The sequence below is a fragment of the Bactrocera dorsalis genome, chromosome 4, assembly GCF_023373825.1.
Source record: "Bactrocera dorsalis isolate Fly_Bdor chromosome 4, ASM2337382v1, whole genome shotgun sequence".
In the NCBI taxonomy this organism is placed as follows: domain Eukaryota; kingdom Metazoa; phylum Arthropoda; class Insecta; order Diptera; family Tephritidae; genus Bactrocera; species Bactrocera dorsalis.
This window is the reverse complement of record NC_064306.1, coordinates 20,793,615-20,806,681: the sequence shown is the minus strand read 5'-3', so window position 1 is coordinate 20,806,681 and position 13,067 is coordinate 20,793,615. Positions and strand designations below refer to the sequence as shown.

The 13,067-nt window shown below is 33.1% G+C and overlaps 2 protein-coding genes across 6 annotated transcripts; one reads left to right on the top strand and one right to left on the bottom strand.

Annotated features, from left to right (window-relative positions):
- Positions 1-439: 439 nt before the first annotated feature.
- LOC105226559 (60S ribosomal protein L36) lies at positions 440-1,182 on the bottom strand. The gene is made up of 3 exons (XM_011205483.4): positions 1,066-1,182; positions 781-908; positions 440-727 (listed from the first exon to the last, which is right to left on the bottom strand). The coding sequence occupies exons 2-3, from the start codon at positions 901-903 to the stop codon at positions 503-505; spliced, it is 348 nt and encodes a 115-aa protein (XP_011203785.1). The 5' UTR covers positions 904-908; positions 1,066-1,182; the 3' UTR covers positions 440-502.
- A 1,791-nt stretch (positions 1,183-2,973) lies between these two features.
- On the top strand, positions 2,974-10,189 carry LOC105226569 (A-kinase anchor protein 1, mitochondrial). Of its 5 annotated transcripts, XM_049454805.1 has the most exons (6): positions 2,974-3,150; positions 3,283-3,349; positions 5,700-6,912; positions 6,991-7,381; positions 7,644-7,777; positions 8,747-10,189. In XM_049454805.1, exons 3-6 carry the CDS (start codon positions 5,719-5,721, stop codon positions 8,813-8,815), a joined length of 1,788 nt encoding a protein of 595 aa, XP_049310762.1. In that variant the 5' UTR covers positions 2,974-3,150; positions 3,283-3,349; positions 5,700-5,718; the 3' UTR covers positions 8,816-10,189. The 5 variants fall into 5 exon arrangements, with proteins under 5 accessions (XP_049310762.1, XP_049310761.1, XP_049310763.1 ...); XM_049454804.1 differs by lacking the exon at positions 3,283-3,349; XM_049454806.1 differs by lacking the exons at positions 2,974-3,150; positions 3,283-3,349 and adding an exon at positions 4,299-4,643.
- Positions 10,190-13,067: the final 2,878 nt, after the last annotated feature.

The window sequence follows — 13,067 nt, the reverse complement described above, 5'->3', positions numbered from 1 at the left end:
TGCGTTTTCAATGCGATGTATATTTTGGAATCACCTATACTTAAGTTTCGAAGAAAGTCTGGTTGTGATGTTCTGCATATTAGCACAGTATAATGAATTCTCATCGTCAATTTTGTCACAAATTAATATTTTTAAGTATGGTGAGAGCATATAAAATAAATGTATAAATTCCGTTCTAAAGTGGCATCCATAAATATCTAGAGCACTTATTCACTAAGAGAAGAAGTGGCATGTCATTTACAAGCTTACAAAAGTATTTACATGAAGTTTCACTACAGTATTTAATTGAAAACAACGCCAAATGCTTTGTTAAATAACTGAATCCTTTAGTAGGAATCATATAACATTTGATAGCTAAATTGTCGAAGCCTTGTCGTAAATTAGTACTTGGCAAGTATTGCCTCTTTGCATAAGTTAAGAATCACAACACTTTTCACAATTCTTTTGCAGAACACTTGTTCTTATTTTATTTCTAAGTTTTCTAATAAACATTTTTGCTCAATTACTTTGCGTGAGTTTGCGCCTTTCTCATTTGTGTGAGGATGTTAGACAACTCCTCACGCTTCCTCTTTGCACGAATGTGTGTGCCTAAGCGACGTTTTAAAAATTTCAGGGCACGTTTATCCTTTGAAACTTTCAACAATTCCATGGTTCTCTTCTCGTAGGGAGCATGTCCAACAACTTCACGAACCAAGTCGCGCATGAATTTAGTATGCCGGGTTTGAATCTAAAGACATTGCTATTAATAAGTATATGCCAAATATTTATTTATATACTTACGTTCTTCAAACGGGATCCTCTAAGTCCCTTAACCTTTTTGTCTCCAGTATATTTAACATTCTTCACCTTCGACGTTTTATGTCCCTTGTTGAGACCAACGCAGAGTTCGTACCGTACAGCCATTATTGCTGAAAACAATCAATATAGTGAACATAATTTATTAAACAATTCGATAATGTAATAAGAAAATATTTTATTTAAAGTCTCCTGTATTATTATAGATTTATATTTTGTGATGCAAATAATATTTTCAGATTTTTATAAGAAATTTCAACAACAACCTACCTTAGCAGCTGTCAAAAGGCGGAAAGAAGGTAGAGTTGACAAACACTTTCTGAAGTTTCCCCATTTTGGTTTAAGCATTGCCAACATAAATAAATTTTGCAGTAAGCTTGAAGCGTTGCATTTCATAATACGGTCAACTTAAAAATTTGTGTAAATATTACCATCCAATAATGCGTTATCGTTCGTTAATTTACAATACACAAACAACTCTCAATATACATAATTTATAGATAATCTTTATATATATGGTATCAAAGGGTAACATTTTCTCTTTGTTGAGTTGGGATGAAAACATTCCTATGGTGCATACAAATTTTATAGTTTGCTGTGCCAGATGGAAAATAAAATTTGGACAGATGAAATTCAAAATAAACACAATATTATTTAATATATTCACAAAATGAATTAAGTGAAAAGCAAATTATTTGCTTTCTAATAACAATATTAATGAAAACAGAAAAACTTCGTTAATTTGAAGATGCGACCTAGAATTAATATAACGTAAACAAATTAATAATTATGGATAGGCATAAGATACTGTGTATTTTATATTATAATATATGTATTTGTTATGTATGTATCAGTTCTTTTACATTAATTTATTCCTGAATGCATATCTATATTCATATTTATAAATTTGTGAAAATTTTTACTTAGTTCGGGTAAAATTCTGACTTTTGGATTCACCACGAAAAACATTAGGGGTATTCTCTTGCTCTTGCAAAACCCGGTGCATGGTGCAAGCATTGCAAATTTACAACGGCACAACAACAAACACACGTAGAAAAATATTTGCAAGGGCTGTGAAATATGTCAGACCAAAACCCGTGTATATTAGCATGCAATGTCACGCAAAAATAAAATTGCATCCCTGTTGTAGTTGCCATTTTACATAAAGACATATTAGGGGTATTCTCTTGCTCTTGCAAGATTGCAGATTGCAAAAATACTACACCGAAATATACAAGGGCACGAGAGCACCCATTGCAGAATCTAGTGATATATGAGCGATTGATTCAGTCAATTTATTGTAAATGACTATTGTGCATGGCTATTGTGAATTGGCGCACCTTCTGCATGCAATTTTAACAAAAAAACTGTAACAAAACTTTATAATTCAAATAGAAATTATAAAATCTAATTAAAATTTACCTTTCTCAACAGTTTAACGACGTAATCAGTCGCTCATATATCACTAGATTCTGCAATGGGTGCTCTCGTGCCCTTGTATATTTCGGTGTAGTATTTTTGCAATCTGCAATCTTGCAAGAGCAAGAGAATACCCTTATTAAATTTTCACTTTTATCTTTAAAAATTTTCAATTTTCTACCGTTTGGCACACAGCCAAAGGACATACACACGTATGTTCAAATTTTACCTAATATCTTATCCTATCCTAATATATCATAAAGTAAGGTTTGTGTTATTACTTAAATGGTTAATTAATATAGATTTTATAAATTGTATATTTATTTGCTTTGACCACTAAAAGTTTTGATAAAGCTTAAAAGACCAAGCTGTAGCACATATTCACATACATATTTTTTTTAAAACGACTTCAAACATCGAAACTAGAATTCGAACAAAAAATATCCACAACAGGACTGCCAACCGTTCAACAATAATCGATTCGTGTTTAAACTTTCTCATAGATTGTTATAACAGTATGTTCTTCTATTAACTAGTTTTGTTAAATTACTTTTCAACCAAATGGATTTCTTATTTAATATGTTTTTTTAACCTGAACCCGTCTTTAATACTTTTAATATATTTTTTTTTCATACATTTAATTTCTTCGTTGATACTGACAGACTTACAAATAGCATAGCTGAGATATTAATTTATTTCCAATTGCGCAAAGTGGCAGCATTTTTCGAAATATGTATTGGAAATTTTGTACGCCGGCCATATTGTTATTGTGTGTATGAAAGAAAATACTCTAGACACGTGTTTAAAGTCGCAATTTTTTTGTAAAAATTAAAGAAAATTGTACAAAGAATAAAATATATTTCAAAAGTGATTAATTTAAAGCATTATAAAAGCTTTGAAAGCTATATATATTTGTTTTGTATTGTGTTTAATAAGGTAAGAGTGAAGGAAAGAGAATATAACATAACCTAGTATAATTGGTGAATCCGAAAACTAAACCATTTTGTAAACATATTTCTTTTTGTTATCAATATTCTTTACAATAAATTTGGATTTATTGTAAAAAAGTTAGTTGAAAAATCTTGTGCAATGTAATCAATACTACTTGGTCCGGAAAGAAGAACAACTACAATAAGTAAGTGATAAAAGTATACCATAGGTTGTTAACAGAGTTCGGATTGAGGAAATTCACATACTGCATGTGTGCATTGATAGAAATTTACACGAAGAAACACTACTTAATGTTTAAAATATTTATAATATCTGTTTATTTGTATAAAAAATGATTTAAACGATCATAAACATTATAACTTTTTTTATCAAGCGAATGTCTATTATTTCTTATGTTAAAATTTATCGTTTCTTTCGTCGTTGTATAATTGTATGGATATTTTTAGTTTGAGGCCATTGATTTAAACGACTCAAACCTGGCTATCATCAAGTAGCACTACATCTCTCTTGAGCTGCGCACACATCGTTCAATTTAAGACCATAATTGAGTGATTTACATAATTTTAAATTTTAATCTTAATTATTAATTACAAAATATTACATTTTATAATTACATATAGTAAATTTTGTTGTGGCGAATGAAATATAGTTTTATTATTTTTATTATAGTTTTGGGCAGATTTATGTCACAAATGGTTTCATATAAAAAATTTCTAGTTAAATTTACAATGTGGATCTCAAAATCTTCAAAATGAATTGCGGGGTTGTTGCATATATTTTTGTGAGAAGTTAAAGCATATTAAAAATTGAACATTAATTTAAAACATCTTTTAATATTCGGTTAACTAATGTTCTGCTTTTATTTCATTATATTTGCCCAAAAAAATCGGTTTATATACGAAAACGTATAATCTTTTGAAATCAATAAAATCAAAAATATGTTACATTCCGTAATAAATTATTGGACTGTGCTTTATATGTGAAGGAAGAAATGGAATATGCTTGTTATGTTGTATATGATGTTTTCGGCACCTCATTATATTATTGTATAATAAATTGAATATGTAGCATTGTTACATAAATGAATGTGAGTTCTGTTTTTTTTTATTGAGTTTATTAATTACTTCATATCTTTTTTTGAACAATTAACCTTTGTTATCCAGTCTCCGTTATAATATTAAGATATAACTTTTTTTTTAAGATAAATAATTAATACTTCCTAATTCCTCCAATTATATTTAGGTTGTGCAATATGTAGTTGTTCTTTGTGGACGAGAATACAAAGCTTATGTGATCACAAATATCAACAAGAGAAGAATGTTGGCAATAAACTATCCTAATGTTCTTGTCTCAATATATAACATTGCTAAGTTGTTATGTATTTCAGTTTATGTTTGATTATGTAGTATTCTGGTTGTCTTGTACACAAAGATTTTAGTTTTAAATGTAAAAAAAGCAGTTGTTGAAATTAATAAAGTGTAATTAAATGGATTGGTTTAATCAATCGGATGTGCAATTTAGATTAAGAAAGTCAATATATGTCTCAATAAAAAAAAATGTAATAATATTCCTTGATTATAACTTTTGTTAACATTCATAAGATTCGAAGTTTTGTATATGCACATTTACATTTTAACATTTACTGAGCACATTTGGTAATATGTTTTCGTTGGCATCTCGAATGCATAATCTAAAAATACGTTTCTCTCAGTAGGAACTAATTTTTTTCGGTAAAGAATACAATTATACAAAAGGTGGAAACGTATTGATGTTGAAGTGTGTTAAAACATATTATCGTAAAGATGCTAAAAAGTAGTGATTCAATTTATAGAAGACACGTGATTTTATTTAAGTCATTGCAAAATTTCAGAATATATCTTCATTGCAAACAGTGGATTGTACAAGTATTTTTTTTTAATTGTTTTTGCAAACTTTACCTGAAATTAATATTTTATGTTTATATGTTAACGAAGAATAAATCCTTATTGCCGATTATTTCAGCGAATAACTATTTAATTTTTGACAGTTTCAATGTTATAAATTAATGTTGTTACATGCACAAACCGAAATAAGGATTTTATGCTTTACGGCGCCGTATATGTAAGACTTTGTTATGTAGATACAAATGTATGTATATTTTATATGTTTAGAAATGTTCAATATAACTTTTTATAAAGTTGATAATATTAAATAATAAAGGGTCATTTGCTGCTTAAGTCTTTAGTATGTTCGATTGTTCGTTTTTATGTTGTATGAAATTATTTTTTATCTAATTAACCAGTTCTGGACATCATTTATAAGTTACAAGTTTTGTAATATTGTATCATTTTCAAATTATACATTTTGACTATAAAAATACATACAATTTTTTTAAGCAAAATACATTGGTACGAAAGTGGTTTCCATTAGGAAATATATATATACATTGTATATACATATATATATATATATAAATATTTTTTATTTAACGTGTGTGTGGAGAGAAATGTTACCACCTCATTTTTAATGAATTAAAATTCTCTTTTTTCTAATAGTTTTCAATATTCAACGAAAATGGTATCTGGTCGTCCCCTATTATATTTGTCATTGCCGGGAGTAGTATTCATTCTCGGTGTTTATTGGTATCGACGTCGCAATAAAAATCGTTCAAATGGAGACACAACTGAAAAAGAACAAGAAAACTTAAATACACATAACTCAAAAGAATCAAAACACCAAATAAATGGAAGTTTTATGCAAAAAAAGTCACATCCATTACCAAGTGATTCAGTAAATATAAATAATAAAAATGAAGGTGAAGAGAGTCCAACCGTCAGACTTTTTGGTAAATCAGCTCCAATCAAAATTGTTCAGAATTGCAGAGGTTCGCCTGTTAAACAACAACAGGTAGTCGATTCAGAGGTTCTTAAAAACAAAATACAAAGCGCTGAAAATAAGGTACTTCGCTCCATCGATGAAGACTTTGAAAATTTATCGTCACCAGTTGATTTGCCAGATTCGGTGGATAATCGTATTGCCTTTTATTCCCGTAATGTGAATTGTAAAAGCGATGCACCTGTTGTAATAAGAGCTACCCGTACACCAAAAATCTCACCTGAAAATTCTTTCCTTGAAAATAAGTATACCAAAGAATGTGAAGAAAATAATAATTTAAATCTTATAGAAAATGTAAAAAATAATAGTAATGCAAGAAATCAGCAAGGACATCCAATTCAATCGTCCACCAATATCACACTCAAAACTACTGAACAAAGTCCAATACTGGAAGACAATTTTAACAAAGAGAACGCAATGAACATCTCTTGTCAAGATGTTGATATTACAGAAAATGGGAAACGTAACGTAGATGCTGCCAGTCCATCATTGAGTTTATGCAGCGTTCAATCTGGCGATTCAGGAAAAGGTTCCAGTTTACCCCGATCCGAAGCAAATCGTGTTAAATCTACATACGAATTCTTTCTGCCAAATAGTTTTATAGGACACTTATATGGCAAAAAACATTTTTTTATAAATCAGATTAAAGTCAAAACTTCGGCGAATGTACTAATACGCAAAACAAATTATGCTGGAAAATTGGTTTGCATTTGCATTATCGAGGGTTCTGAGAGTGAAATAGAAGCTGCTTTGACAATGATAAGACAACGCCTCCCTACAAAACGTTTTCCTAATTTTACTATGAATAAAATACAATCTGCATCTCCTCAAACTGTAGTTCCTTTATCTGCAGACAGTTTACTTAATTTACAGGCAAGTGTGTAATTATGAAATATGTTTTATATGCTTGTATTATCAGGAACTGACGATTCTCTCCTATATTTTCTACAGCTTAAACTCATCGAAAACATTAATAACGATGTAATTGTCACTGCTGTAGTGAATGGCGCACACATGTTCGTGCAACATCCCTTACATCCCTCACATCCTTCTCTGACTGTTCTTCAAAAGTGTTTGTATGACAGCTACACTTTGAGTGAAGCACCGTTGTTGCCTGGTATCGAAATCAATGCAGTTTGTGTACTCCCAGTAAAAGGAATTTGGTATAGAGTGCAAATAGTCGAACAAGACGCTGAGGATAAGCAGCGTTGTGTAGTTAAATTTTTAGACTTTGGAGGCTACATGAATGTACATTTCAATGAATTAAGGCAAATTAGATCAGACTTTATGTCTGTACCATTCCAAGCCACAGAATGTGTTTTGTCTAACGTGGAACCGATAGGTATGTACATAAGTTAAAGCATATATATTTTTATATTAATATTGTGATCTTAAATAGTGTATACTCAGAGTCAAAAGAAAGTGTACAACACTTGTTTACTACGTACTACATTGCTTGAGTTATTTAAGTTTTCCTAAGTGAAATAAAACAATTTATAGGTTTATAGGTTTTAAAGTGGTAATGGAAAAACAAGCAATGTAATAAACAAGTCTTGTACACTTTCTTTTGATGCTGAATTTATATCGTACAATTATTTGTCTAGACTCCATGTGGTCATCGGAAGCTGTAGATGTATTGTGTCAGCTAACTAGAGGAATTGTTTTACAAGCACAGGTAGCGGGATACAATAGCCATAATATACCGGAAATTTACTTATATGCTTACTTGGGTCCTGGTGTAAGTATATTGTCATTTTGTCTATTATTTTTAAAAGAAATTAAGCTAATCAAATTAATTTGTGTTCTGATAAATGTATATCAAAACGACGATTCGAACTATAATATTGTATATAAAATACAAGTGTTTTTCATATTAATATATTTTATATTATTAATATAATATATAAATTATATTTGCTTCATTTCAGAATATTATTTTCATAAACAGGGAACTTGAAGCAAGAAATCTAGCTAAATGGGTTGAGTTGCGAGACTGATTCAAAGGAGTAGAAAGTTTTTGTAAAAACTGTTAATAGAAAAGCCACAATTATCATCTAATTATTTTTCCAAAGCTGGAATGCTGGCTTATTTCTGTAGACTTTAGACTTGACGTAGCCCCACAAAAAATAGTCTAAAGGCGTTAAATCGCATGATCTTGGTGGCCAACTTACGGGTCCATTTCTTGAGATGAATTGTTGTCCGAAGTTTTCCCTCAAAATGGCCATAGAATCGCGAGCTGTGTGGCATGTAGCGCTATCTTGTTGAAACCACATGTCAACCAAGTTCAGTTCTTCCATTTTTGGCAACAACAAAAGTTTGTAGCATCGAACGATAGCGATCGCCATTCACCGTAACGTTGCGTCAACAGCATCTTTGAAATTTATATCGTACAATGATTTGTCTAGACTCCATGTGGTCATCGGAAGCTGTAGATGTATTGTGTCAGCTAAATGCGGCAATTTTGCTTATTTACAAGCAACCAGGTAGCGGGATACAATTGTCGATAATATAGCGGATTACGTGTAAGTCTATTGTCATTTTGTCTATTATTTTTAAAAGAAATTAAGCTAATCAAATTAATTTGTGTTCTGATAAATGCATGTCAAAAATTCGAACTATAATATTGTATATAAAATACAAGTGTTTTTCATATTAATATATTTTATATTATTAATATAATATATAAATTATATTTGCTTCATTTCAGAATATTATTTTCATAAACAGGGAACTTGAAGCAAGAAATCTAGCTAAATGGGTTGAGTTGCGAGACTGATTCAAAGGAGTAGAAAGTTTTTGTAAAAACTGTTAATAGAAAAGCCACAATTATCATCTAATTATTTTTAAATATTTAAAAGAACAAAATATCGCTATTTAAAATTTAGAAATAGTGAATGTATTTCATTAGGTAAGTTATCATGCGCATAGGTTATAAAATAAATCACTTATAGGAGTTGTGAAGAAGGCGTCGTTGAAGCATCATGCGTCATGACAATAGTCATTTGTTTCAAGTGAATAAACCTGTTGTAAATATGGAAGACATAAAAATTAAATCGCGAAAATTGTGGCGATATATACATATATCTAGGAATATAGCAAGCAATAGAAGGCTCGTATTAATTCTGCCGGACAAAAAGTTTGAAATAAACTCTTGTACATATAAATGCATATTAAAATATTATTTATGTTATAAATAATACAGTTTTAGGTCTCTTATTGATGCATAAAAACATGTTTTAAACATAAACTTATGTACGTATATTTTTTTACCAAACCTAGAGAGAACTAAAAAAGCAGCTACCTTTGCTATAATTTGCTGAAAGACATTTTGATGGAAATGAAAATAACTGGAAAAAAGTAAACTCGTTAAAACAGGAAATATAATTTTAACCGGTATTTTCTTTTACATACATACATATAAAGCATTTGTGACTTCAAATATTGACTGCCTTTTTATCGATTTATTTACTTATTTGAGTATGTTGCATTCTATCTAGAATGACATTGCATCAAAATGTCTCCTGTATATTATAACTGAAATTTATAATTGAATATGTAACATGGTAAAATAATATTTTCTTAAGTAATAATTTAGACCATTTAAGTAAATATAAGTAGTACGCTAAACTGTAATGTATAAGTAATTGTTCAGTTATTCTTCTAAAACGTCGTATTTATTTTGCACCTCAGTAATGCCCAAATGGCATGTTTTTTACCAGAATGAAAGCCTATTAGCCTTAGTGTTAATTATTGTTTGATTCAGCTTAGTTAGTTTTAAATAAAAATTGTTAGATTTATATTTATTCATAAAGTGATTTAAAGAAACGTTATAATGCTGAATATTACAATTGGAGTACACTTATAATAAAACAATGGAGATTTAATATTCTGAAGATAACATAATAATATAACGCTTTGGCCATAGTTCTGCACTTAAGCAAATTACACCGATAGCTACGCAGACAACCATACATTTCTCATCTATAGTTTATGTATCGAAAATTGCTAATATTTGTATCTGACATGGATTGTGAGGCCTACAACTCAAGTGTTAAATGTTATCAAGACTCAAAAACGAGTAATTAAATAGGCGGTAGATATCAGTTGACTCAAAAATAAATAATAAATATAACGTTATTAAATCATAAAATTCTTTTAATTAATATTGGACACATTAAAACATTTTAAGATATTTTTTTACTTCTTAAATATAACTTTTTTCTCGAATACTTATTATTTCTTGCTATTGCTATTACATATTAAAAACAAGTAAGGAATGTTTGGGTTTAACATGTGCAAATGCGAATGATTTCCATCATTTTATTTTATGTGGTGGCGAAGGGGGGCGGGCCGGGCCGGGCGCAACGTCTTGGGGGCGGCAAAACGATCTTCGCTGTTTTTTAATATTCAGAAAAGTACGTCAACAATTTTTATACAAAATTTATTACAAAAGATAAAGAGTTGTACACTCAATGTAATAATCTGAATAACAATGAAAATTATTGATTTTTATTTATTTATTTTGTTTTATCGAATACTCTTCAGTCTTTGAATTTGTCTTATATCTAGCTTATATCTTTCTTAAAAATAGTGATAGAACTTAAAGATGCACTTTTCTAGCTTTGATCGCAACAGTATCTTTATTTTTACTCTGTGGTCGCGACGTGTCACTCTCACAGTTACCCTATGCTTTGAATGTAACAAATACTTTTATTTCTCCAAATTTTCAAAAATGGTATTTAACACTAGATTGCCTAAGCAGGTTGTTAAATAATTAATTTACCAGCGGGTAGAGTTCTCAACGCTTTATTAAGATGAGTACCATCAGCACTAAGTTACAATCAGAGAAGAAGCTCTTACATACATTTCCTCCGGTATTTATAGGAGTTCAAAGGAATTTCAAATACCGTAACTTCGAAATATTAACAAACAAAGATAATAACAAACAGAAATGTATGATAAAAGAGAAATGAGAAATATAAAGTTTAGATAAAACAGTATTGCCAGATCAGGCTTAAAATTATTAGAAAATAAACTTAAAAGTAACGTAAATAATCCTAAACATCCTGCCCGGTCGAGTCGGTCGACTCGAAATCCTCCTTCTCAAGCAACAGACATAGTTTCTGGACGGCTCGTTTCATGTATCCTCTAGCGGTTTTCAACGTGACATTGCAGACCACTCCATCAGCTTCGGGGTGTTGTCTCTCGACCCAGACACCAGTGGGTTGGAGGCAGGTTTTCTAGTTTGACAAGGACGATATCATCCACACTTATATTCCTCGTACGCCGAAGCCATTTGTTTCGTCTCTGCAGAATGGTAAGATACTCCTCACTCCATCGCTTCCAAAATTCTTGTTGTATTTGACGTATCCATTGCCATTGCTTCAGTTGATTGCTAGGGATTTGTTTGATATCTGGTTCGGGAACCGCCAGTAGTGGAGACCCAATCAGAAAATCACCAGGCGTTAACGAAAGTTTCTCCTCAGGATCGTCGTAAAGTGGTGTAATAGGACGGGAGTTGAGACATGCTTCTATTCTTACAGCCAACGTCTGCAGTTGACTGTACCACATGACCTGCGTACCTACGCAGCTGGTTCTACGCACCGGAATTGACTCGGATTTTATCCGACCAAGGGCTGTCCTTTCGGCGATCTAACCCCGTTTGGATCGGTAAGCATTAATCTATGTTTGTCGTCATTAGAGCAACGCCTTGCAGCAGGGTTGCTCCGTATCCTCCTGACTCGTGCTGGCATTGAGTCCAACCCGGGCCCGGAGGAATTTTTCTGCTGCGTCTGCGCTAAAAGGCTCCATCCAAACTCCACCTCGGTCAGGTGCAATACATGCAATGGATGGAGCCATCTTAAGACCTGCTCAGGCCTTAAGACCCACAGGGAGTGGACCACGCGTTACGTGGCCCCGTGTTGTCTGCGCAATACTGCGACACAAGCCTCCACGGCTGTGCAACCTGCACACTGTTCGCGCGCCGCGCCGCCACTCAATCAGAGTGGCCAACAAAGGACCTCTACGGTCAGGAGCTCAAACAGGCAACACAGCTCCCACTCTGACTTGTCCCCCCCCCCCAACCTTCATCCCGCTCCAATCCTCGTGCGAGAACCAATCAGCAACTCTTGGTTCCTCGCACAGGCGGCTCCGGGGGGCAGGCTGTCATACGTCGGAACGTCGCATCAGTTAAGTGCAATTCCTGCACCGGCTGGTGCCACTTCCCGACGTGTTCCGGCCTGCGCACCACACGTGAGTGGAGTGTCACCTACGTTGCCCCATGCTGCAGGAGTCTGCCCCCGCAACTCACAACAGTGGCGTCGCCAACCAACACCCCAGTGCGACAACCGCCCCCGCGGGTTCTGCAGCTGCAACAAATACCACCAACACGTCACTCCCTCACCCCCAGGATCACCCACGGACACCCGCGACAAACCCGACTCCTTCAATTTAACTGCAACGGACTCCAGAGCAAGATCGAGGAGATAGTTGCACTTATGAATCGGGAACGTGTATCGATAGCTGCGGTCCAAGAAACCAAGCTGAACAGCCGCTCAGATCTTCTGAGTTGTGCAGGTTTCAACGTTTTACGTAAAGATCGCGAGCGAGATGGTGGTGGTGGCCTAGCCTTCATATTGCACAACACCGTGCAGTATCGTTTAATCGAAGAAGACATCGACCCCAGGGATACTACCCTAGAATGTCAGGGCATAGCTATCCGGTCAGGCGATGTCGAGCTCGAAATATTTAATATATACATCCCCCCAGTTACATGTTGCCCTACAGGATATCACCCGAATATAGGTGCGCTACTTCGTGGTGAAAACCGTATGGTACTAGGCGACTTTAACGCGCACCACGATCTTTGGCATTCCTGCCTGTCAAATGATCGTAGGGGGATGGAGCTGGCGGAACAGATTGACGATTCGACATTCTGCACAATGAATGACGAAGCCCCACCAGAGTTATGGGCACTGTAATAGCTCGCCGGATATTACCATTGCTAGCGGTGGCCTGATAAACAGCAT